This window comes from Ahaetulla prasina, chromosome 8 (genome assembly GCF_028640845.1).
Source record: "Ahaetulla prasina isolate Xishuangbanna chromosome 8, ASM2864084v1, whole genome shotgun sequence".
NCBI lineage: Eukaryota > Metazoa > Chordata > Lepidosauria > Squamata > Colubridae > Ahaetulla > Ahaetulla prasina.
Window position 1 is genome coordinate 81,434,486 of NC_080546.1, and position 24,952 is coordinate 81,459,437.

Here is a 24,952-nt window from a genome sequence, read left to right on the forward strand (position 1 = left end):
TTTCTCTCCTTCTACAAAGGGATTCCAGCCTCGGTTGGCTACAGCGCTGCAAGCGCGCGGAACGTGGCTTTCCCGGGCCTCGTTTCCTGGGGAACTCCTCTCCGAGGAACCTCACCCCGCGCCGTTGCCCGGCAACGCCGAGGCAACTCGCTGGGGTTTTGAGCCTGGGCTGGGCTGGCGGGAGCGTCGCTGAAATCGGTCCCCCGTGCCGCAACGGCCGAAAACAAGGAGCCCGCTTTCGCCATGCTAGCCGGCGCGGATGACGGCCTCTCCCTGACCATCGCTCAGATCGTGGAGAGGCTGAAGGGCTCCGGACTTCACGCCCAGCTGGAGCGACAGGCTCGGGTGAGGCGGCTTGAGCCGCGCTTTGGGTTCCTCCTCCTCCCCGCCGCAGCCTTTTCCCTGCCCTGCCCTGCCCCGCCTCCCCTCCTTGCTTCTTGCCCGGCTCTGCGCTGGGGCGGCTCTTCCTCAGCTCCCCTCTTAAAGAATAAAAATCGGAGGTTTTTCTTACTTGCTGCCGGTGCCTGAATGCAACGGCAGTATCTTTCTAAAATCTCGCTGCCTTGCAAAAATAATGATAATGATAACCACGACAGTGTCATTCCCTCCCAAGTCATTGCAGTAATAGTTAGAATAGAATAGAATAGAATTTTTTATTGGCCAAGTGTGATTGGACACCCAAGGAATTTGTCTTGGTGCATATGCTCTCAGTGTACATAAAAGAGAAGATATGTTCATCAAGAATAGAATAGAATAGAATAGAATTTTATTGGCCAAGTGTGATTGGACACCCAAGGAATTTGTCTTGGTGCATATGATCTCAGTGTACATAAAAGAAAAGATACGTTCATCAAGGTACAACATTTACAACACAATTGATGGTCAATATATCAATATAAATCATAAGGATTTAATTTTAGAATTTATAGAATATAAATCATAATAATTAGAATACTAAATACGTTTCTTCGTCCTAAAGCATTCTTAATTTCTTCCCTGTTAATTCATTGCAATAATAGTAATAGTAGTAGCAGTAGTAATAGTAGTAGTAGTAGTAGTAGTAGTAGTAGTAATAATAATAATAATAATAATAATAATAATAATAATAATGATGATGATGATGATACATCAATAAATTGCAGCTTCCTGCAATAACACCAGCGGAACTGCAAAAAACATTGTACATCTTAAGAAGGTACTTGGTTGATACCTAGGATCCTGGCAGCAACCGTTAGCACCAGTCAATGGTATTTGTGATGCATTTTTGAATTTTTAGTTGACTGAGTCATGTTTAATGAATAAAGATTAATAATAATAATAGTAATAGTAATAATAATAATAATAATAATAATAATAATAATAATAATAATAATAATAATAATAATAATAATAATAATATTGGTACTTGATTGATACCTAGGACGCTGGCAGCAACCCATGTCAAACATTAGCACCAGTCAATGGTATTTGTGATGCATTTTTGAATTTTTAGCTGACTGAGTTTCATGTTTAATGAATAAAGATTAATAATAATAATAGTAACAGTAATAAAATAATAATAATAATAATAATAATAATAATAATAATAATAATAATAATAATAATAATAATATTGGTACTTGCTTGATACCTAGGACGCTGGCAGCAACCCATGTCAAACATTAGCACCAGTCAATGGTATTTGTGATGCATTTTTGAATTTTTAGTTGACTGAGTCATGTTTAATGAATAAAGATTAATAATAATAATAGTAATAGTAATAAAATAATAGTAATAATAATAATAATATGGGTACTTGATTGATACCTAGGACGCTGGCAGCAACCCATGTCAACCATTAGCACCAGTCAATGGTATTTGTGATGCATTTTTGAATTTTTAGTTGACTGAGTTTCATGTTTAATGAATAAAGATTAATAATAATAATAGTAATAGTAATAATAAAATAATAATAATAATAATAATAATAATAATAATAACAACAACAACAACAACAATAATAATAATAATAATAATAATAATAATAATAATAATAATATGGGTACTTGGTTGATACCTAGGACGCAGGCAGCAATCTGTATCAACCATCAGCACCAGTCAATGGTATTTGTGATGCCTTTTTGAATGTTCAGTTTTTGAAAGGTCAATTGACTAAGTTCCATGTTTGGTGAATAAAAGTTTATAACAACAACAACAACTTGGTCGATACCTAGGATGCTGGCAGCAACCCGTATCAACTATCAGAGCCAGTCAATTATATTTGTGATACATTTTTTAATGTTCAGTTGAATGAGTTTCATGTTTAATGAATAAAAGTTAATAATAATAATCTTTTTCATCCTAAAACACTCATAATGTTCCCTCTCAATTCATTGCAATAATGATAATGATAATCATAATATTCTAACTGCAAAAAACCCACCCTAGTTGGAATTGTCTATGTATTCAGATGTTACCTTAATAGCTTATAGGTCTTTGGTTAGGACTTTTAAGTTTTTACCAGTCAATTTGTGAGTCAAATTTAAAATTAAATCAACAACAACAACAAGCAAGAACTGGTGGGACCGTAAAATAGAGAAAATAATAGAAAATGAAGAAGTTAAATTGTTCTGGGACTTTAGAATTCAAACAGACAGGCACCTGCCACATAAAACGCAGAGTTAAAAATTGTCAATAAAAAAGACAAAAGTGTCTGCATAGTGATAGTGTATGTGGCAGTGCGTAGAGATAGCAGACTAGGAGAGAATGAATTGGAGAAGATAACAAAATACAAAGACCTACAAATAGAGCGACTGTAGCAGTAAGTGCCTTGGGTACAATCCAAAACAACTGCAGTACCACTTGAACACTGTCGGCATTGACAAATTCACCACCAGTCAATTACAGGGAACAGCTTCTATCCTGTGACAATATCTGTAACAATATCAAACACCCACATCTGCCTATCCTAGGTCCTTGGTAAGGACTCGATAGGTAGACAAAAATGCCAAATCCAGTCTGAACATCTGGCAGACTGTGCGACGATCAATAATAATAATAATAATAATAATAATAATAATAATAATAATAATAATAATAATAGGTATTCATTGATATTGCAAGACCTGGTGATGCACGAATCGAAGAGAAACAGAAAAATAACAAAATATTGTGATTTGCACATTGAAGTTGAGCGACTATGGAGGAAGAAATCAATGGTTGTATCAATAGTAATATGAGCCCCTGGAGCAATACCGAAAGGGTTGCCTAGATACATGGAAATTTTGAACTTATTCGATCTGAATATCCTGACTTTGCAAAAAACCGCCCTACTCAGAATTGCCTATATACTCAGATAATTCTTGATTAGGACTTGGAACTGTTAAACTTTTACTGCTCCCAGACTGTGAATGGAATTGAAGATTAAATCTGAAATAATAATGATAAATATCTTTTCCCTCCCTATGCATTCATAATCTGTTCCCTCCCAATTCATTGCAATAATATTTCCTCCCAATGCATTCTTAATTACTTTTCTTCATCCAAATTCATTACAATAATCACCATCAGTCAATTGCAAAAGGCAATTGGAACAGTTTAGATCCTGCAGTGATTAACATTAAAAATTAACTACCTAGGCTGCATGAAGGAAGGATATGATTCATTATTTTTGTGGTCTTCCTGCCCAGAGCTTTTGGTCAAGGCTTGCTTCGAAATCATAAGATTGTCAGTGATAAGTTTCTCAATGATAACAATAATATAATTTCCTCCCAATTCATCCATTGCAGTACAGATAGTCCTCAGCTTGCAATAGTTTATTTAGTGACTGTTCAAAGTTACGACGTCGTTGAAAAAAGTGACTTATGACCATTTTTGATTATGTGATCCCCTTCTGACAAGCCCAAGTCAATGGGGAAGCTAGTTTCACTTAACAACTGTCTTATTAACTGAACAACTGCAGTGATTCACTTAACAACTGTGGCCAAAAGATTGTAAAAAGGGGCAAAACTCACTTAACAAATGTCTCACTTAGCAATAGAAATTTTGTGCTCATTTGAGGTCGTAAATTGAGGACTACCTGTAATAATAATATATTTTTCCTCCCAGTGCTAAGAAGAATAGTAACTTTTTTCTTGTTGCAAATGCATACATTATAGTATCTATTTCTCTTTCACATTACGTTATGATAATAATAAAAGCAATAATCTGCGGTTAGGACTTGAATTATTCCGTTTCCATCAGTCTGACTGAATCTAACTATAGATTCCACACACATATTTCTATTTCCTCCCAACGTATTCATAATAATATTCTTTTTACAAATGCATTATAACAATAATATATTTTCTTCTGATTCATTAATAACTTTTTCTTCTAGTTTATTTCAGTACTAATACTAATATTTCTTGCCAATACAAACGTTGTGGTATTTTTCTCCTCTCACTGTATTCAAATGAGAATAAAAAACAGTATCCTTCTCTCCAGTACATTCATAAAAGTAATGATTTTCCTAATGCACTGCCATCATCATATTAATTGATGGAACCAAAAACTGGTAATTAAAAAAAATGAATAAACTGAAGTGTTCTGGGGCTTCACAATTTAAACAGACAGGGGCCCGCCACCCCAGACTTAACAGTCAAGAGCCAACATCTGCAGTGATTCACTTAACAACTGTGGCAAGAAAGGTCATAAAATGGAGCAAAACTCACTTAACAATCTTGCTTAGCAAGATAAATTGTGGGCTCAGTTGTCATAAGTCTAGGATACCCAGAGGTGGGCTTCAAAAATTTTAGCAAGGGGTTCTCTGCCCGGTTGCTGGGTGGATGTGGCCATGGTGGGTGTGGCCTAGTTTCCTGCACTTACCTGCATCCAAAACGGGCCATGTGGGGATTTGGGGTGGGCAAGGCCAGCCAGAAGTGGGATTTGGGGGTTCTCCAAACTGCACAGAACTTAGCTAGAGGTTCTCCCGAACCTCTGCGAACCCCAAGCAGCCTGCCCCTGAAAACACCTAATATAATATACTTCTCTCTTTCTCTTCTACTTGACTATTTCTTTCTTCACAGGAAAGACCAACTCCCTTAGAAAGCGATTTCTTCAAATCATGATTTGTTTGAGCAAACTCTACTTCTTAGTGTAGGTCCACGTTTTTATAAGATGCATTATGATAAGAAAGATCCTAGAATTAGCAAGGGAATAATACTTTCTGAGTAAACACAGAAGGGCTTAGGCTGCAGTATATATATATTTGTATGAAAAGGGCTGAAATATTATTTACCAGCTTGCACTGTGCCTGAGTCTTATGGATTGTTCAGAATTCTAAATATTTTATAGACTATATAAATATTAATGTTCTACAGAATATTTAGAAATGGCCACTTAAACATTTCTAATATACAATAATCCTGAGGGTTCACGCGTTTCCAGATTCTTTCTCCCTTTCTTTCTTTCTTTCTTTCTTTCTTTCTTTCTTTCTTTCTTTCTTTCTTTCTTTCTTTCTTTCTTTCTTTCTTTCTTTCTTTCTTTCTTTCTTTCTTTCTTTCTTTCTTTCTTTCTTTCTTTCTATCTATCTATCTATCTATCTATCTATCTAGTCTGTCTGTAAAGAAAAAAAGTGCAAAAGAAGTACCTGGCAAGGAAATGTTTTCTTACTGTTCTGACATAAATTGTATTTCTACAATTTCTATATTAAATTATAGAGAATAATCACAATTGAGGATTTTCTTTAAAAAAACTAGATTTTTTTCTTCATTTGAACCGCAAGCTGTTTTTCTTCCCCAAGTACACCATGCACTTCTATTCCGGAATTGTTATCTGAAATAAGATACATAATTTCATCAGAAGATCAAAGTTGATGTGTTAATGTTTTATAACTTCTAATGTAGATTTGTAATTATATCTGTACAATTTACTCAGTCATCATTTAGCACTAGCCAACTTCTAGAAGCGAGGAAATTAACTTTGGGAAGCTGCATCCCTGAAAGATGAAACTCCGAAGCCATTCCAGATATTTTTTTTTTGTAATGTCTGTGTTGTTTTATGAGCTTTCCATTGCTGTTTTTCCTTCACAAATCTCCTCTGATAAAAGTCAGAATATTTATTTTGGCCCCTTAATACTGACACGCGCACACACCTTATACAGGTAATCCTCAATTTACAACCATTCATTTAGTGGACTGTTGAAAGTTACAGCGGGTGGCCCTGAAAAAAGTGACTTATGATTGTTTTTCACACTTAACCGTTGCTGTATGACTGTAACTTTGTTGCTTGTATCCTTACGATTTATATTGATATTGATTGTTTCCTGATTGCTTATTTGTAGCCTATGACTATCATTAAGTGTTGTATCATGAAGTGTTAAATTTGTACCCTATGACTACCATTAAGTGTTGTAAGTGTTGTACCATGATGAAGGTATCTTTTCTTTTATGTACACTGAGAGCATATGCACCAAGACAAATTCCTTGTGTGTCCAATCACACTTGGCCAATAAAAATTCTATTCTATTCTATTCTATTCTATTCTATTCTATTCTATTCTATTCTATTCTATTCTATTCTATTCTATTCTATTCTATTGCAGTATCCCCATGGTCATGATCAAAATTCAGATGCTTGGCAATTGGTTGCAGTGTCCCTGGGTCATGTGAGGCCCTTTCGCAACCTTCTGACAAGCAATTTGGCATTTGTCAAACCAAGCTAACTTTCAAAAGTGAGTGGTGACAGTGATCCATAAAACACAATTTGTTCTACCTGAGGGTAGAACAAGAAGCAATGGGTGGAAACTGATCAAGGAGAGATGCAACTTAGAACTAAGGAGAAATTTCCTGACAGTTAAAACAATTAATCAGTGGAACAACTTGCCTGCAGAAGTTGTAAATGCTCCAACACTGGAAATTTTTAAGACAATGTTGGATAGCCATTTGTCTGAAATGGTGTAGGGTTTCCTGCCTGGGCAGGGGGTTGGACTAGAAGACCTCCAAGGTCCCTTCCAACTCTGATATTATTATTATTATAGTTTGCGCACCTGAAGAACATTTAAAACGGTGTCTTGGTTTTCAATTTAGTTGGCAGGTCTGAAGGCCCAAAGATAAAAAAAGATGGCTGCCAGGTCTGACATTAGTTTTGGCATTTTTTCTAATTAAATGTTGACTTGCCTGATTTTTGAAGCACGTTGACACTTCTGTCATGTTTATCTTTCTCGTTAGCTCAGTTTACACAATCCAGAGATTAAGCTGCAATCCCTAAAGGAAGATATTAAGGAATTTCTGAAGACATCAGGTAGGTTTTTTTTATTCATTACATTTTAAGATTTTTGCTTTTGAGTAAGTGCTGGATATTAGATACGGTCCACCTCCTTCAGGTTAATTTTCAATGGACTAATAAATACATTAACTGGAGCAGCTTATAAAGACGTATCTTTACTCTCCACTAACAACCATGGGGTCCAAGCTGTTATTGCGCCAATCTTCTGTGCAACCTTTTGGAAATCTCATCCTTGCTTTTTACACAGCTTGCTAACTGAAGTGCTTTGCGTATTCTTGTGATACCTGAAATTTCACAGCCTGAAATACCGTTCTGTCAAGCAAAAATATATTCATGTTCATGCTAACATCTCTACTTTGTTCCTTTCAACAGCCTGAAAATACGTTGACCTTATATGGGTAGTCCTCGACTTAACAACCACACTTGAACCCAAAATTTACATTGCCAAGTGAAACATTTGATCTTCCTTGTCACAATTGTTAACGGAATCATTGCAGTTGTTTAAATTACCCAATTGTTACACAAATTTGGCTTCCCCATTGACTTTGCTTGTCAGAAGATTGCAGAACGGGATCATGTGACCCTAGGAGACTGCAATGGTCATAAATATGAATCGGTTTCCAAGTGTCCGAATTCTGATCATGTGATCATGTGGGGATGCTGCAATGATTGTCAAAAATTATTATAAGTCATTTTTTTTCCAGTGGTGTTGTAACTTTGAACAGTCACTAAATGAACTGTTTTGAGGAGAGGATTACCTGTGCAGCTTAATATTACTAGTCGGGAAACTCCTGTGTTACCTTCCCAGTTTGGCTTGGGGAAGACGGAAGGCCAAAGGAAAAGGGATCGGCAGAGAATAGGATGGTTAGCTATTGGCATCACGCAATGCACATGAAGGGTGGCTTAGTGGGTAAGACGCTGAGCTTGTCGATCGAAAGGTTGACAGTTCAGCTGTTCAAATCCCTAGTGCCGTGTAACAGGGTGAGCTCCCGTTACTTGTCCCAGCTTCTGCCAACCTAGCAGTTCGAAAGCAGGTAAAAAATGCAAGTAGAAAAAATAGGGACCACTTTTGGTGGGAAGGTAACAGTGTTCCGTGCGCCTTTGACGTTGAGTCATGTCGGCCACATGACCACGGACACGTCTTTGAACAGCGCTGGCTCTTCGGCTTTGAAACGGAGATGAGCACCGCCCCCTAGAATCGGGAACGACTAGCATGTTTGTGCGAGGGGAACCTTTACCTTTAATGCACATGAATTTGGTCAAATTCCAGGAAACAGTAGAGGACGATGGAGCCTGGTGTGCTATGATCCATGGGGTCGGCACAAGTCGGATATGACTTAACAACTGAACAACAACAACAATTTTGGCTTGGACTTTTATGGTGTCCTTTGAAATCTTAGAAGTATATTTAGATCATTGCAGTGGGATTTGCTGCTGATGCGAAGGCTATATTCTGGAACCATAGCAGTTGCTCCTTTCAGTCATATGGCGTTTCCAACCCTTAGCTCAGGGGTGTCAAACTCGATTTCATTTGAGGGCCGCATCAGGGTTGTGTTCAACCTCCAGGCGGGGTGCGGGGGGTAAGTGTGGCCAGGGTGGGCATGGCCCGCATGACATCACTCATGCTGGGCGCCTGTGGCGGCTCAAGCGCTCTGCCAGTGAAAATGGGCTCCCAAGCTCTGTTTTCTGCTGCGACGGCCTCCTGCAACTTTCTGCCAGAGAAAACGGAGCTCAGGGGGGCCGCTCATGGCCCTCCCCCTGGTCTTGGGTTTGACACCCTGATTTAAGATTATAGGCAGGGTATAGGTAAAACCAGTGGTGAAATCCAGATTTTTTTACTACCGGTTCTGTGGGCGTGGCTTAGTGGGCAGGGAAAGGGCAAGGATAATGCATAATCCCCATTCCCTCCCCACTCCTGGGGGAAGGATACTGCAAAATCTCCATTCCCATTCCATTCCAGGGGAAGGATATTGCAAAATCTGCATTCCCATCCCATTCCAAGGGAAGGATACTGCAAATTCTCCATTCCCACTCCATTCGACTGGCGGCCCCCAGGGGAAGGGCCTTCTCTGTGGGGGCTCCTACCCTGTGGAACGAAGTTCCCCCTGGGCTGCGACAAATATCTGACCTTCGGACCTTTCGCCGTGAACTTAAGACTTATCTATTCCGTCTTGCAGGACTGGCTTGAATTTTAATTTTTTAGCTGATTTTATGGGTTTTAATTTTTATTAATTTTTTAGGGTTTGATTGTATTTTAAAATTGGGCCAAATTTAATAAGTTTTTTAATGTCTGTTTTTAGTATTGTATGTGTTTTTGCTGTATTTTATTTTGGCTGAGTCCTTCGGGAGAAGGGCGGTATACAAATTAAAATATTATTATTATTATTATTATTATTATTATTATTATTATTATTATTATTATTATTATTATTATTATTATTATTATTATTATTATTATTATTCCCACTCCATTCCCAACCCCATCCAGGGGAAGGATAGTGCAAAATCCCCATTCCCACCCCACTCCTGGGGGAAGGATAGTGCAAAATCCCCATTCCCTCCCCACTCCTGGGGGAAGGACATTGCAACATCTCCATATCCACCCTACTCTGGGGCCAGCCAGAGGTGGTATTTGCCGATTTTCCGAACTGCTCAAAATTTCCGCTATCGGTTCTCCAGAACCTGTCAGAACCTGCTGGATTTCACCCCTGGGTACCACAATTCGGTTGGCAACCGTTCAAAGTTAACAACGGCACTGAAAAAAGTGCCTTTTTTTACACAGTTACAGCTTTTACAGCATCCCCATGATCATGTGATCAAAAGTCAGGTGCTTGGCAGTTGGTTCACACCGATGACCGTTGCTGTGTCCCAAGGTCATGGGACCCCCCCTTGGTCATGTCATTTGGACCTTCTGACAAGCAAAGTCAATTGGGAAAGATTCACTTTAACAACCCAGGTTGCTAACTTTATCAACTGCAGTCGTTCACTTAACAACTGAGGCAAGGGAGGCCGTAACACGGGGCAAAACCCACTGAACTAACGTCTCACTTAGCAACAGAAATCATGGGCTCAGTTGCGGTCGTAAGTCGAGGACTGCCTGTACTTAAATCCTTCTTCATTGGGGTTTTGGCGCAATGCTGGGGCTGCTTCTTAATACATTCTTGCAGTGGCTTGCTTGAAGTAGCTGAACAGGTGAACAGCTAGTGGCTTCTGTATGGCACCAGCATCTCGAATGACATAGGATGAGTGGTAGTGGATGAAAAATTGAAAAATTGCCTTACTGTGGACCTTTACTTGGAAATCAATTCCAAGCCATCACTTGTCTTTTGAATTTTGACCGGGTATTGGTCCCTAGTACATAAGAGACATAAATGCTTTAAACCAGGGATGTCAAACTTGATTTCATTGAGGGCCGCATCAGGGTTATATTTGACCTCGGGGGGGCCAGAGTGTGTGTGGCCAGTGTGATATCACTCGTGTTGGGGGAGCCTATGGTGCAGTGGTGGGTTTGTACCGGTTCACCCCGGTATGTGCGAACTGGTAGCAGTGGCGGCAGCGGCAGTGGGAAACTTCATCCACCCAGCCAGATGTCATCAAAAACACTGCGCCACACGCTCGCAAAGTGAGCAAGTGCGCCTGCACACTACCAATAGTGAACTGGTAGCGCCGGGATTTGAAACCCACTACTGCTATGGTGGCCCAAGCGCTCTGCCAGCAAAAACAGGCTCCCGAGCTCCATTTTTGCCTGCAAAGGCCTCTGGCAACCCTGTGCCAGCAAAAACGCACGCGGTCCTCCCGAGCTCCGTTTTTTTCTAGCAAAGGCACTGCGGGCTGGTCCTTCACTGTTTTCAGGGCGGCCCCGCGGGCCAGATCTAAGCACCCCATGGGCTGGATCCGTTCCGCAGGCCTTGACTTTGACATCCCTGTTTTCAACAAAATTAGGAATGGATGAATTACGTTCTGTGGTTTCATGTGTTTTTAATACTAAAAATTCTCTTTCCTACCCCATCCCGCTAATCTCAAGTTTTTAAACATCCAAATTATGAGTTTTTCTAATCTTCAGGTTCTTTTTTTAACTCTTTATTTTTCCAGGTTGGGAAAAGAAGCTGCACAATGCTGTTTATAGAGAAATTAGTATGTGAGTTTTGTTTTTGTCTCGGTGTTGGTATAACTTTTGCTTCATGTTTGCATGCAGTGTTGCTTAACTCAGAGGTCCCTAAAATGTTGCCATCACATTTCCTTTATTTATTTTTTATTTATAATATTTTATTGGTTTTTAAAAACAAAAACAATGGATATTGCTCGGCATCTCTGATTTCTAACATTTGCGTCAAATTCAAATTAATAAGTAGTAAATTCCTTGATCTATATACAAATTTACATATCTCCTACTTCATTACATATCAAATATACAATGTATTACTTCCTAAACAGCTATACACATATTCAATAAACCTATATTACACTCACAAATTCAATATACATTGATATGTGCATTTCCAGACATTTGCTGTCCCTTATTTTTGGCATTCTTCCTCTTGTCTAACCAAGTATAAAATTTACTCCAGACTTCATAGTACCTTGATTCTCTTTTTATCTTTGAGTTCTAAGGTGAGTTTGTCCGTCTCTGCAGAGTTATAAATTTTACATATTGCTTCTTCTTCTGATGGTATTTCTTTACGCTTCCATCACATTTCCTTTAGTGTAATCTTACTATTGCAACTTTCCCTACAAACCCAAGCATCAAAATGAAGACAAATGAACAATAAAAACAATGCAGTAAAACTGTGGGAAAGATGGATTTCTTGGAACAAAATGTAACTATAATGTTCTTCATTTCTTCCCTGGACTCTTGTCTGCACCTCTCCAAGCGAGATATACTATTTCACAGCTTGGGAAACTCTGATTTAATGTGTACAGGTAGTCCTCAACAACCACAATTGAGCCCCAAATTCCCATTGTTAAGTGAATTGTGCCCAATTTATTTATTTATTGAATTTATATTGCCACCTATTCCCCCATAGCGACTCAAGGCGGCTTACAGAATAAAAATCACATTTAAAACAATAAAAACCAACAAAAAGAATCAAATAAATTAATATAGTACAATATAACAAAATCAAAATAAATGCGAAAACTGGCCATAAGTTACTTTTATCAGTGCCATCATTAAATGAATGGTTGTACGTCAAGGACTACCTGTACGGCATTTCTTTCCAATGAACTCATTCTGAGTTGAACCTATTAGTACCTCTTAACAGGTTCATTTGGGTCATTAAGCGAGGACTTAATGTGGCTGTGATTTCTGACTTCTTGCAGGCTTCCCCTTTGGCCTTGCTTTGGGACGTTAGCAGGGAAGAAAGAATGAATTGTCCGACATTAAGTCTTTGAAGCGATTATCAGTTTTCAATATTTTTGTTCAATTTTATCCTGCCTTATTGCCACCAGGATAAACAGTGTAACATAAGGACTGCTAGCAATATTTCACAAGGCCATAGATTGATCATAACACCATGTATTGAGAGCCGTGGTGGTGCAGTGGTTAGAATGCAGTATTGCAGGCTAATTCTGCCGACTGCCAGCAGTTCGATTCTTAACCGGCTCAAGCTTGACTCAGCCTTTCATCCTTCCGAGGTCGGTAAGATGAAGAACCAAATTGTTGGGGGTGATAGGCTGACTCTGTAAACTGCTTTGAGAGGGCTGCAAAGCAGGGGTGAAATGCCCCCAGTTCGGACCGGATCGCCCAATCTGGTAGCGATGGCGGCTGGTGGTATGGAGAACTGGTAGCAAAAATCCCTGCCCCCACCCCATGCCCAGCAGAAGAGGTTGTAGAAAAACTGCTTTTAAAAGGCTCTGACGACCCCAGCTGAGCTGCGCGATCATCAAACGGTTTTTTTTTTACTTTAAAAGCATTTTTTCTTCGCCCGAAAAAATGCTTTTAAAAGTAAAAAAAAAAAAAGTTGGCCACGCCCACCCAGTCACATTACCTCCCCACCAAGCCACACCCACAGTAACAAATTTGTAGTAACAAATTTAACATTTTACCACTGCTGCAAAGCATTGTAAAGCGGTATATAAGTGCTAGTTTAGTGCTGTGTATTGTGCCTGAAAATTTACGTATCTCTAAGAAAATTATGATTTATAAAGAAACGTGGGTCTAAATAGTACTGGCACTAAAATCATACCTATTTTTTTTCCTTTTAGGTTTCCTTTACCTTGTTCTCCATCAGTGCCTCCTGAACACATCAAGGAGCCTTTGGCTTACATGAGAAAAGCTCAGGTTTGATGTGATTAAATTTTACTGCACAAGCTCAAATATGATAGAATAGAATAGAATAGAATTTTTATTGGCCAAGTGTGATTAGACACACGAGGAATTTGTCTTGGTGCATATGCTCTCAGTGTACATAAAAGAAAAGATACGTTCATCAAGGTACAACATTTACAACACAATTGATGGTCAATATATCAATATAAATCATAAGGATTGCCAGCAACAAGTTATAGTCATACAGTCATAAATGGAAAGAGATTGGTGATGGGAACTATGAGAAGATTAATAGTAGTGCAGATTCAGTAAATAGTTTGACAGTGTTGATGGAATTATTTGTTTAGCAGAGTGATGGCCTTTGGGAAAAAATTGTTCTTGTGTCTAGTTGTTCTGGTGTGCAGTGCTCTATAGCGTCGTTTTGAGGGTAGGAGTTGAAACAGTTTATGTCCAGGATGCCAGGGGTCTATATGGATATATATACTAAGTATTTGACCTGACTCTACCAGTTGGCTTGGGTTCCCAATGGGGGTGTATCATACTGGAGGTGGTTAATGAATTTTAAGAGAAAATCCTACCTCCCTCTCGCCACATCTATTAATGGCAACTTCACCTGGATTGTAATTCTGTTTGTATTGTTTTTTCAAAAAGTTTTTTTTAATGGTTTTATTGTTTTTTAAGCTGTATGCCAACCAGAGCTGCTTCAAAGGAGATGAGCAAATTGAATAAATAAATAATAATAATAAATAACTACATTTGTGTTGAATTGATTGCCACTAATCTCACCAATGCTATATATAAAATCTGGTTTTCAGATAGAATAGAATAGAATTCTTTATTGGCCAAGTGTGATTGGACATACAAGGGATTTGTCTTTGGTTCATATGTTCTCAGTGTACATAAAAAGACAAGAGGCCTCTGTGGCTCAGACTGCTAATGCAGTCTGTTATTAACAGCAGCTGCCTGCAATTACTGCAGGTTCTAGTCCCACCAGGCCCAAGGTTGACTCAGCCTTCCATCCTTTATAAGGTAGGTAAAATGAGGACCCAGATTGTTGGGGGGGCAATAAAAGTTGACTTTGTATATAAATATACAAATAGAATGAAGACTACTGCTAACATAGTGTAAGCCACCCTGAGTCTTCGGAGAAGGGCGGGATATAAATGCAAATTAAAAAAAAAAAGATACATTCGTCAAGAATCGTAAGATACAACACTTAATGATAATCATAGGGTACAAATAAGCAATCAAATCATACTAGGAAACAATCAGTATAAATTGTAAGGATACAAAGCAACAAAGTTACAGTCATGCAGTCATAAGTGGAAGGAGATGAGTGATGGGAATGAGGAGAAGATTAATAGTAGTGCAGGTTTAGTAAATAGTTTGACAGTGTTGAGGGAATTATTTGTTTAGCAGAGCGATGGCGTTTGACCACAAATGAGCCCAAAATTTATGTTGTTAAGTGAGACATTTGTTAAGTGAATTTTCCCCCATTTTACGACCTTTCTTGGCACGGTTAAGTGAATCACCGCAGTGGTTAAGTTAGTCACTTGGTTGCTAAGTGAAACAGGCTTCCCAGTTGACTTGGCTTGCGCAGAGGTGATCACATGACCCTGGGTCACTGCAACCGTCGTAAATATGAATCAATAGCCAAGTGCCTGCATTTTGATCACGTTACCATGGGGATGCTGCAACGGTCATAAGTGTGAAAAAACAGCCATGAGTTTTTGCAGTGCTGTTTGAACGGTCACTAAATGAACTGTTGTAAGTCAAGGACTACCTGTATATAGGAATCTCATTTGAAAGTATTGCTAGTTGCCCAGAGTCAACTGTTTGAGATGGGCAGCCATATACATCTGTGAAATTAATAAACACTGGAATCCTTGTGACTTTAACCATCTACATGTTATTAATTAACCCAACCAAGGCTTATATTTAGAAGTAAATGCTCAGCCGAGGTTCTTAGCAGTCTGATGCTATGGCATTATACAGAAATTTATAGCTTATATTTTTACCATAGCAACATACAGTCACATCTGAGAGTTGGAAGAATGTTGAAAAGCCGTTTACAGGAACTGGAAAAAGATGTTCACAAAATCCTAATCAATTCATGCCATTTCGTCGACAGAACAATTGGGAACAAACTGAAACTTTCCGCTTAAGCTGCTATTAGAGTAAATGTGATAATATCGCCCATTCAGTATGTCTGAGCATAAATATTTGAAGATGATTGGCAATAAAAGAAGCTTAAGACTTTTCTACTCTTTTGTAGACCGTTAAAATGAAACAACCCACCCCACTCCTGGGGGAAGGATACAGCAAAATCTCTAGTCCCACCCCACTCTAGGGGAAGGATATTGCAAAATCTCCATTCCCACCCCACTCCAGGGGAAGGATACTGCAAAATCCCCATTCCCACTCCACTCCTGGGGGAAGGATATTGCAAAATCCCCATTCTCTCCCTACTCCTGGGGGAAGGATATTGCAAAATCTCCATTCCCACCCCACTCCTGGGTGAAGGATACTGGAAAATCCCCATTCCCTCCCTACTCCTGGGGGAAGGATATTGCAAAATCTCCATTCCCACCCCACTCTGGGACCAGGCAGAGGTGGTATTTGCCGGTTCCCTGAACTGCTCAAAATTTCCACTACCGGTTCTCTGAACTACTCAAAATTTCCGCTACCCGTTCTCCAGAACCAGTCAGAACCTGCTGAATTTCACCCCTGGTCTCCACACATATTAAAACACTAAACATATAAGATATATCACTTTGTACTCTAAATAGTTGCGTTAATTGTAGTTTCTGTAAACTCCATACCTGAAAGTATAAGGAAGGGGTTTTGCCCAAGTTGTGCATGCAGAAAAATAACTCAGCAATCCATAAATGTAGATTCACAGTGTTACCTGGGGTGAGTAATAAATTGTCCTCAGATGAATTGATGTGTGACAGTTCCATTACATTCCCCCATTTTTATTACCGAACTTCATATGATACATTGAAACAGTAATGTCAGATTGTTATATATATTACATAGGTGTAATATTGTTCTTTAGACTGTTCTTTTTAAAAACTCAGGAATTGCGGGAAAAGAAATTCTCAAATGGAAGATAAACAGATAGGGCTGTTCCTCCCCCACCCACCCTGCCCACCTTCAAATACAATAATTGAGACTATTCCATTCTTTATGATTTATATTGTTTTACTTAGTTTCCTAGTATGGTTTATGTTGATTACTCATTTAGTATCCTATCACTAAGTGTTGTAGCTTATGATTTATGATGAATGTATTTTTATGACGATTATAATCATGATTTATCGTTGTGGCTTGTATGTACTCAGAGCTTATGCACCGAAGAAAAATTCCTTGTGTGTCCAATCACACATGGCCAATAAAGAATTATATTCTGTTCTACCCTTTCTATCTATTTCTATCTGTTTTCTTTCACAGGGGAAACATGTAGCTATTGATTATCTGTCTGTCTGTCTATCTGTCTGTCTGTCTGTCTATCTATCTTATCTATGATAGATAGTAGATAATAGATAGACAGACAGACAGAAAGACAGACATGTCGGTCTGTCTATCTCTATCATCTGTCTGTCTATCTAGTTATCTAATCTGTCATATCTCTATCTCTATCTAATCTGTCATCTATCTCTATCTATCTATCTATCTATCTATCTATCTATCTATCTATCTATCTATCTATCTATCTATCTATCTATCTATCTATCTTTATCTATCATCTATCTATCTGTCAACTGTCTATCTATCTATCTATCTATCTATCTATCTATCTATCTATCTATCTATCTATCTATCTATCTATCTCTATCTATATCATCTATCTATCTGTCAACTGTCTGTCTGTCTATCTATCTATCTATCTATCTATCTATCTATCTATCTATCTATCTATCTATCTATCTATCTATCTATCTATCTATCTATCTATCTATCTAATCTATTTAATCTGTCATCTATCTGTATCTATCTCTATATCTATCTGTCTATCTATTTTTCTATCTATCTATTTATCTATCTATCTATCTATCTATCTATCTATCTATCTATCTATCTAATCTGTCATCTATCTAGCTATATCTATCTATCTTATCTCTCTTCTTTCTCTCTCTCTCTGTCCTGGTGTGTGTGTGTTTGTGTGTGTGTGTGTGTGTGTGTGTCTGGGCATTTTCCCAATCAAAACTCTGTTGAGCAGGATTATATATATATATATGTATATATACTGTAGATGGAAATGTATTTATATACATATTATGTATGCCGGTGTTTAAAACTTAAATGGAAAGAGAACATGAGAAAATGCCTTCCCATTGAAAATTATAATTAGGAGGATGGTAAACTGATTCTATTGATTTATGTTTTCCTCTCCAGGCAAACTGGGAAAAACGTATTTTGAAGAGCCTAAACAGCATGTGTATAGAACTTGGCATTCCGTTATCACAGAAGGTATCTTCATTAGCTGCTTTTCCTGTAAATGTAAAGTTGATAATCTCATTTATATTTAGGTGTCTTGTCAATATTAGAGTTGATGGCATCCTGTTTCTTATGCCCTACAGAGACCGTTGAGTGAGCAAAAAGAACTTTTGAATAAATGGAATGAAATGGGGACCGATGAACCAGGTATTGCAGGCCTTCGTTATGAAAATTAAAATCATACTCCGCGTATACACGCACAAACTTACTTTAAGAAAGAGAATATGCCAGAGAAAGACAGAAAAGGTTGAAAGATAGCAAAAGCTTTTCAGAAATCTTAAGTTCTGCTTTTCATGCCTGTCTCCTGTTAATGAGCTGTAGAAGGAAATTCCCTTATCAATTTTCCTTACGAATCAACTGTCCCTTAAAATACAAACTGCTCAGTGGTGGGACACAGCCAGTTCGCACCACTTCAGGAGAACCGGTTGTTAACTTTCTGAGCAGTTTGGCAAACTGGTTGTTGGAAGAAATCATTAGGGCAGAGAACCGGTTGTTAAATTACTTGAATCCCACCACTGAAACTGCTCCTTATGGTACCCCAGGCAACAAAAGCAACACGGGAAAAGAATGAGGTTACAACCCATCTATACCAAGTTAACAAATTAGGTGATTGGATGCTTGGCTTTCTGAAGTGTTTTATGGCTGAATTGACAGGGCTTAGATTGTGTCTCAAGTCCCTGGGGGTGCATTTAGGGAGGAGGGTTTTGTGCTGGTCTTCACTGATGACATATGCACATAAAATATTTCACTGGGTTTATTTATTCATTTAAAAGATTGGTGTGGCCACCTGTCTTAACAACAACTGTGGGTGACTCAGAACAGCCATATAACTATAATAACCCTAAGAACTATATAACTGTAGGACAGGGGTATCAAATTCAAGGCCCCACGGACGAGATCCGCCCTGCGGGGCAGTGTAGAAATGTAAAATTTGTTACTACCACTTCTGTGGGCATGGCTTGGTGGTGGGGTAATGTGACTGAGTGGGCATGGCCAACTTTTTTTTTTTTTTTACTTTTAAAAGCATTTTTTCTACAACCTCTTCAGCCGAAGAGGTTGTAAAAAAATGTTTTTAAAAGTAAAAAAACCCCCCAAACCTCTGATGATTGCGTGGCTCAGCTGGGCATGGGGGGCGGGGAATTTTTGCTACCGGTTCTCCGAACCACCTTCCGCCATCGCTACCGAATTGGGCGATCCGGTCCAAATTGGGAGCATTTTACCCCTGCCGTGGGGTGCTTAAATCTGGCTTGTGGGACCAGCTTAAAAATATCAAAGGACTGACTAGTGGGGCCTCTGCCTGCCAAAAACAAGCTGCGCAGAGGCCCCGTGCGACCTGTTTTCAGCCTCCCTGCCTCCAGCAGCACTCTGCCAGCCAAAAAGAAGCCGCACAGAGACCTTGCGAGGCCCCCTGTGCCTCTTTTTCAGCCACTCTGCCAAAAACGGGCTTGCAGGAGGCCGTTCAGCCAAAAACGGGCCTGCAGGAGGCCGTTCAGCCAAAAATGGGCCTGCAGGAGGCCGTTCAGCCAAAAACGGGTCTGCAGGAGGCCGTTCAGCCAAAAACGGGCCTGCAGGAGGCCGTTCAGCCAAAAACGGGTCTGCAGGAGGCCGTTCAGCCAAAAACGGGACTGCAGGAGGCCGTTCAGCCAAAAACGGGGCAGAGGGGGGCCGCATGAGGGCCCCCCCACCCTATTTTGGCCAGCAGGGTGCTGCAGGAGGCGTCCATCCCCTCTCCCTCCCCCCGCTCCCTGCCCTTCTTCCCCCCCGCTGGCCCATGGAGGAGAACTACGATGTTGATCCGGCCCTCAAAGAAATCCCATTTAACACCCCTCCTATAGAAAGCATGACAGAACCTGAGAGCGGAGTTTAAAAGAAGGATTAGCCTGAAATCCAGTGGTGGGATTCAGCCAGTTTGCACCACTTCGGAAGAACCGGTTGTTAACTTTCTGAGCAGTTTGATGAACTGGTTGTTGGAAGAAATCATTAAGGCAGAGAACCGGTTGTTAAATTACTTGAACCCCACCACTGCTGGAATCCCTACATTGATCCAAGTGGACTAAATCCAGCTCTTCTTGAATTCCGTTGTCCCTTATCTAACTCCCAAGTAGATACTAGCCATTCACTGAAAAGATTGTGTATGTTTGTAGCAATAAATCCGTTGAATTGGATTTTCATGCGTGAATCTGGTCTTTTACAGTCTGACAATGATAAAAACTGAAAGGCCCTGTAACTTAAATCAAACCTCTGGGGGTCCGTCAATAATTCTTTGCGGAATCTACCGCTATATCTCAGGGCCGAATAAAGAGCCAAGATTTAACGGCCTTCTAGAAGATTTAATGATTTGCAGATCCCATTTCTATCTTGTTCCGTAGTCGACATAATAACTTTTTCCCCAGTTCTGGGCAAGTATTCTGAATTATTGTGTGTGTGTTCACTCATCTCTCAATAGAGTAAACTGATATCTTGATTATTCTGACATATGTTATCCTTTAATTTTAAATGAGTTAAAATAAACCAGCCTCGATTATTTATTGATATTTTTGTGTATTCTTAGTTTTTCCATTAAAGAAAACTTTCTAAGAGTTGTCCTCAATTGTATTACATTAGTGCTTTTAATTACTGTGCATGAGATTTACTCCTCTGGAAATAATCCTGGATGTTGTTTTGAACAGATATTAGAACGAGGCTGAAATAATAAAATTTGATAATTATTATTACTGAAATGCATAGTCCAAACAGCTACAAAATATTTAGGGTTGAATAACTTTATATTTCAGACCTGAGTCTCTTCAGGCCAGTTTATGCACCTAAAGATTTTCTTGAGGTAAGTTTTTGCAAAAAAATATATAAAAAAATATATCGGGTTTTAGTTTTGGATATGCATTTTTTTAATCCAATAAAATCTTGTCGTTCCTGAGAAAGGAACTCTTGAGTCATTAGATTCACAAATGAGATCTTCAGGATACCGTATACTTTACTGTATACGGTAAAATTAGGGGATCATCTATAGATAATCCTCAACGACTGCATTTGAGCCCAAAATTTCTGTTGCTAAGCAAGATAGTTAAGTGAAATTTGCCCCATTTTACGACCTTTCTTGCCACCGTTGTTAAGCGAAACACTGCATTTATTAAATTAGTAACATGATTGTTAAATGAATCTGGCCTTCCCATTGACTTAGCTTGTCAGGAGGTCTCAAAAGGGGATCATGTGACCCCGGGACACTGCAACCGTCACAAATGTGAACCAGTTGCCAAGCATCTGAATTTTGATCACGTGGCTTTTTCCCTCCCCCCGTGTCGTCGTAACTTTGAACAGTTGCTAAATGAAAGGTTATAACTTGAGGACTACTTTTAAAAGCCAAAAATATTTCTGACCTGTTCTTCTGAGAGAAGGAGAAAACAACATTTCTTACATTGTAAAGATGTGTCCTGCCTAGCTACCTTAATATCTGATTTTGTTCACCGTGTTCTGAAAAAAGTTTCTCCATAATAACGTTTCCTGTTGCTGGTAATGTCAGACTCTGGAGACTCTGGAGGCAGCAAGTAACTACCAGATGGCCTTGGCCCTCTCTCTGCCTCTGACGCAGAGCCCTCGTCCGAGACTTCCCCAGACTCCAGGACTGTCCCATGTTCCTCCCCAACCTCCTCACTGTCTGGATCTGCTGTCAGGTCTGCTGGCCACTGGCAGGCCACAACACTAAGGAGGGCCACGTGGGGTCTCCAGTAAAGGGAGGGGCTGCCTGTGCACGCTCTTCCTACAAGGCTGGCACGGCTTTGTTGCGACATCTCCTGAGCAGGACTCAGGGCAGTGAATGCTGAGGGGCTGGAGGTCCCCCCTCGACTGGGATTTGGCTGCAAATGCAGCCTGGCCACAGTGGGAGTGACCACTGGCTGGGCTGCCATCGCTGCTGGTAGGATGTGCCAGGTATCCATCCCACCTGGCCACCGGGAGGTGAGTTTAAATGTCTGTTGTGGTCCGCCAGCAGCCTGTGGAGCTAGCGGCAGAGTCGGACAGTGATGAGGCTGAGGAAGAACATGGGCCAGTCCTGGAGGCTAGGGAAGGTCCAGATGAGGGCTCTGCGTTGGAGGCAGAGATGGGGCCAGGGCCATCGGGGAGTGAGGTTCGGACTCCAGAGCCTCCAGAGGCTGACAGTAGAGACGCAGAGGAACTGGAGGAGCCTGTTCCTAGTGCACACATGAGAAGAGCTGCCAGAAGGCAAGAGCAGCTAAAGCAAAGAGGACGACTCGGGAGTAGGGCCAAGAAATGATTGGCCCCTCCCATAAGGCTTAAAAGACCAGCAACGGCTCTTGGGCTCTTTGTCAGAAAACAAGGTTGATAGACTTGCTTCTTGTCTTGCTGCATTTATTTCTTGTCTTCTGCTTTTGAACTTTTGCCAAGAAAAGCCTTTGGCAGTTTGCCTGATTAGACCAAGGTTGGTGATAAGACTGAAGAATTGTGTTATGAAGAATTTGCTTTGATTTAGTTTTTTTTTTAATTTGCATTTATATCCCGCCCTTCTCCGAAGACTCAGGGCGGCTTACACTATGTTAGCAATAGTCTTCATCCTATTTGTATATTTATATACAAAGTCAACTTATTGCCCCCAACAATCTGGGTCCTCATGTTACCTTCCTTATAAAGGATGGAAGGCTGAGTCAACCTTGGGCCTGGTGGGACTAGAACCTGCAGTAATTGCAGGCAGCTGTGTTAATAACAGACTGTCTTACCATTCTGAGCCACAGAGTTTGGACTACACTGAGAATGAGTTAATTCTCAGCTGTTCTAATAAAGTCTGTTTGTTTTTGAACTGATTGCGTCTAATACTACCTACTTGGGCCTGGGTCACAACAGTGTCCGGCATAGTGAAACACTCAGGGATAAGCATCCCTAAATAAATCGGCCAGGAGAATTGGGTGGGGCAGGAGTGCTGGCAGCCCATTGCCAGGATAGGAGTGTGGTGGATTTATGCCCCCCACAAGCATAAATGCCGGTGATGGGTTGGCTGAGGGGGCGGGTGTGGAGAAGTGGGCACAAAAATGTGGCTGGCGCAAATTGTCCCGTTCCATTAAGGCAAGCTATTTTAAAATAATTGATTTAGTTCTTATACATCCATGGTCACTTCTAGCCTTCTCGTTAAAGGTGCTGATGAACCTGCGCAATCCGAATTACGACAGCAGCGAGGTGCCTAATTTTAGAAATCACTTGGGACTAATTCAGGTCCCGCTGAACGTGAAAGATATACCTGAACTGGTAAGCATCCATTCTAGCTTCTTTAAAAATGGAGAACAACCATTTAATTTAACACTTGTAGCCCTGGGAATTGAACGCAGTGGACTTACCGTATATACTCGAGTATAAGCCGATCCGAATATAAGCCGAGGTACCTAATTTTACCACAAAAACTGGGAAAAACTATTGACTCGAGTATAAGCCGAGGGTGGGAAATGAGGCAGCTACTGGTCAATGTAAAAAATAAAGATAGAGCCAAGTAAAATAACATGAATATTTATTTGAACGAAAAACAATAAAAGTGCAAAAGGGGGTCCCCAAAAAGAATATGGTATCAAAAATACAGTATCTTTAAAAGTAACAGCAACCAAGCTAACACGAGCTAAAATCCATCAAAACTGGAGTTCTCCTCCTCATCATCTGTTTGTGCAAACAGAGCTTCAGCTACTTCAGCTTCTGTGATGTTATCCGCATACGTTGCCGCCATCACTGAGTTCACAGTCGTCATCATCACTGCTGTCACTCTCATACAATGCGCTGTCTTCACTGCCATCCATAGCATTACTAATGCCACATTTCTTGAAGGCACGTTGCACCATGTCCTCTGGAATATCTTCCCATGCATCACGAACCCACTGTGCTATTAGTTCTATGTCTGGCTTTCTCAGATTTCCAACTTTTGTCAGACGAGCTTGACCAGATGTCATCCATTCATGCCACATACTTGCACATGGTCCTTGAAAGGTTTATTTAAACTGACATCTAGGGGCTGCAATACAGATGTAAGCCCACCTGGAATAACGGCCAAAGTGACTTGAGATGACTTTGCCAATTTTTTTATGTCATCAGATGTGTGGGCTCTGAACATATCCCAAACTAACAGTGATCTTCTAGTCCAGTCCCCACTCCTCAAGCAAGAGATCCTATACTGTTTCAGACAAAGGATTGTCCAGTCTGTTCTTTAAAAACCCTCCAGGAATGAAGTGTCCAATAAGGTTCAAATTGCAAGTACCGTAGTCCTCAATTTAAGACTGCAATTGAGCCCAAAACATTGTTTTGTTATTTTTCCCTAACTGTATGTATCCCCTGCCCCCATTTTACGTCAGGCTGCCATCAAAGCGAAGCACGGCTGAATATTATTATTATTATTATTATTATTATTATTATTATTATTATTATTATTATTATTATTATCATTATCATTATCATCATCATCATCATCATCATTATTATTATTATTATTATTATCATTATCATTATTATCATTATTATCATCATCATTATTATTATTATTATCATTATCATTATTATCATTATCATCATCATCATTATTATTATTATTATTATCATTATCATTATTATCATTATCATCATCATTATTATTATTATCATTATTATTATTATTATGATGATGATGATTTTTGCATTGGACAGAGCGAGCTTCAGTTTACCAAACTTTGTATCTTTTAATGAAACGTGTTAGTCTGAAGGGACTGTTTGAACTCACAAAACACTTGCAACTTTTAGTTCCGTGTTGAGGATTTGGAAAGCAGCCCAGCAATATTTATTTATTGCTCGGACTGCTCTTATTTTCACTCCCCTTTCTTTTCTTTTCCTTCCTCCTCCTCCTTCTCTGCCTCTCTTCGCCCCCACCTCCCGGGATCCTTGCGGGTCAAGGTTCTGCCCTGCCTTACACCAGCCGCCCACCCAT

At 39.7% G+C, this 24,952-nt stretch overlaps 1 protein-coding gene across 4 annotated transcripts in view; it reads left to right on the plus strand.

Annotated features, from left to right (window-relative positions):
- Window positions 1-221: 221 nt before the first annotated feature.
- The window catches only part of TBC1D19 (TBC1 domain family member 19), a 93,686-nt gene continuing 68,955 nt past the window's right edge, over window positions 222-24,952 (plus strand). For 2 of the 4 annotated variants that reach the window (XM_058193409.1, XM_058193410.1), the window contains exons 1-8: window positions 222-345; window positions 7,187-7,259; window positions 11,337-11,382; window positions 13,449-13,524; window positions 17,911-17,985; window positions 18,096-18,159; window positions 20,787-20,833; window positions 23,152-23,262. In XM_058193409.1, coding sequence (XP_058049392.1) covers window positions 244-345; window positions 7,187-7,259; window positions 11,337-11,382; window positions 13,449-13,524; window positions 17,911-17,985; window positions 18,096-18,159; window positions 20,787-20,833; window positions 23,152-23,262 — 594 coding nt within the window. In that variant the 5' untranslated portion in view covers window positions 222-243. Of the gene's footprint in view, window positions 346-7,185; window positions 7,260-11,336; window positions 11,383-13,448; window positions 13,525-17,910; window positions 17,986-18,095; window positions 18,160-20,786; window positions 20,834-23,151; window positions 23,263-24,952 lie in introns of those variants that run through there. The other 2 variants (XM_058193411.1, XM_058193412.1) reach the window with 2 other exon arrangements.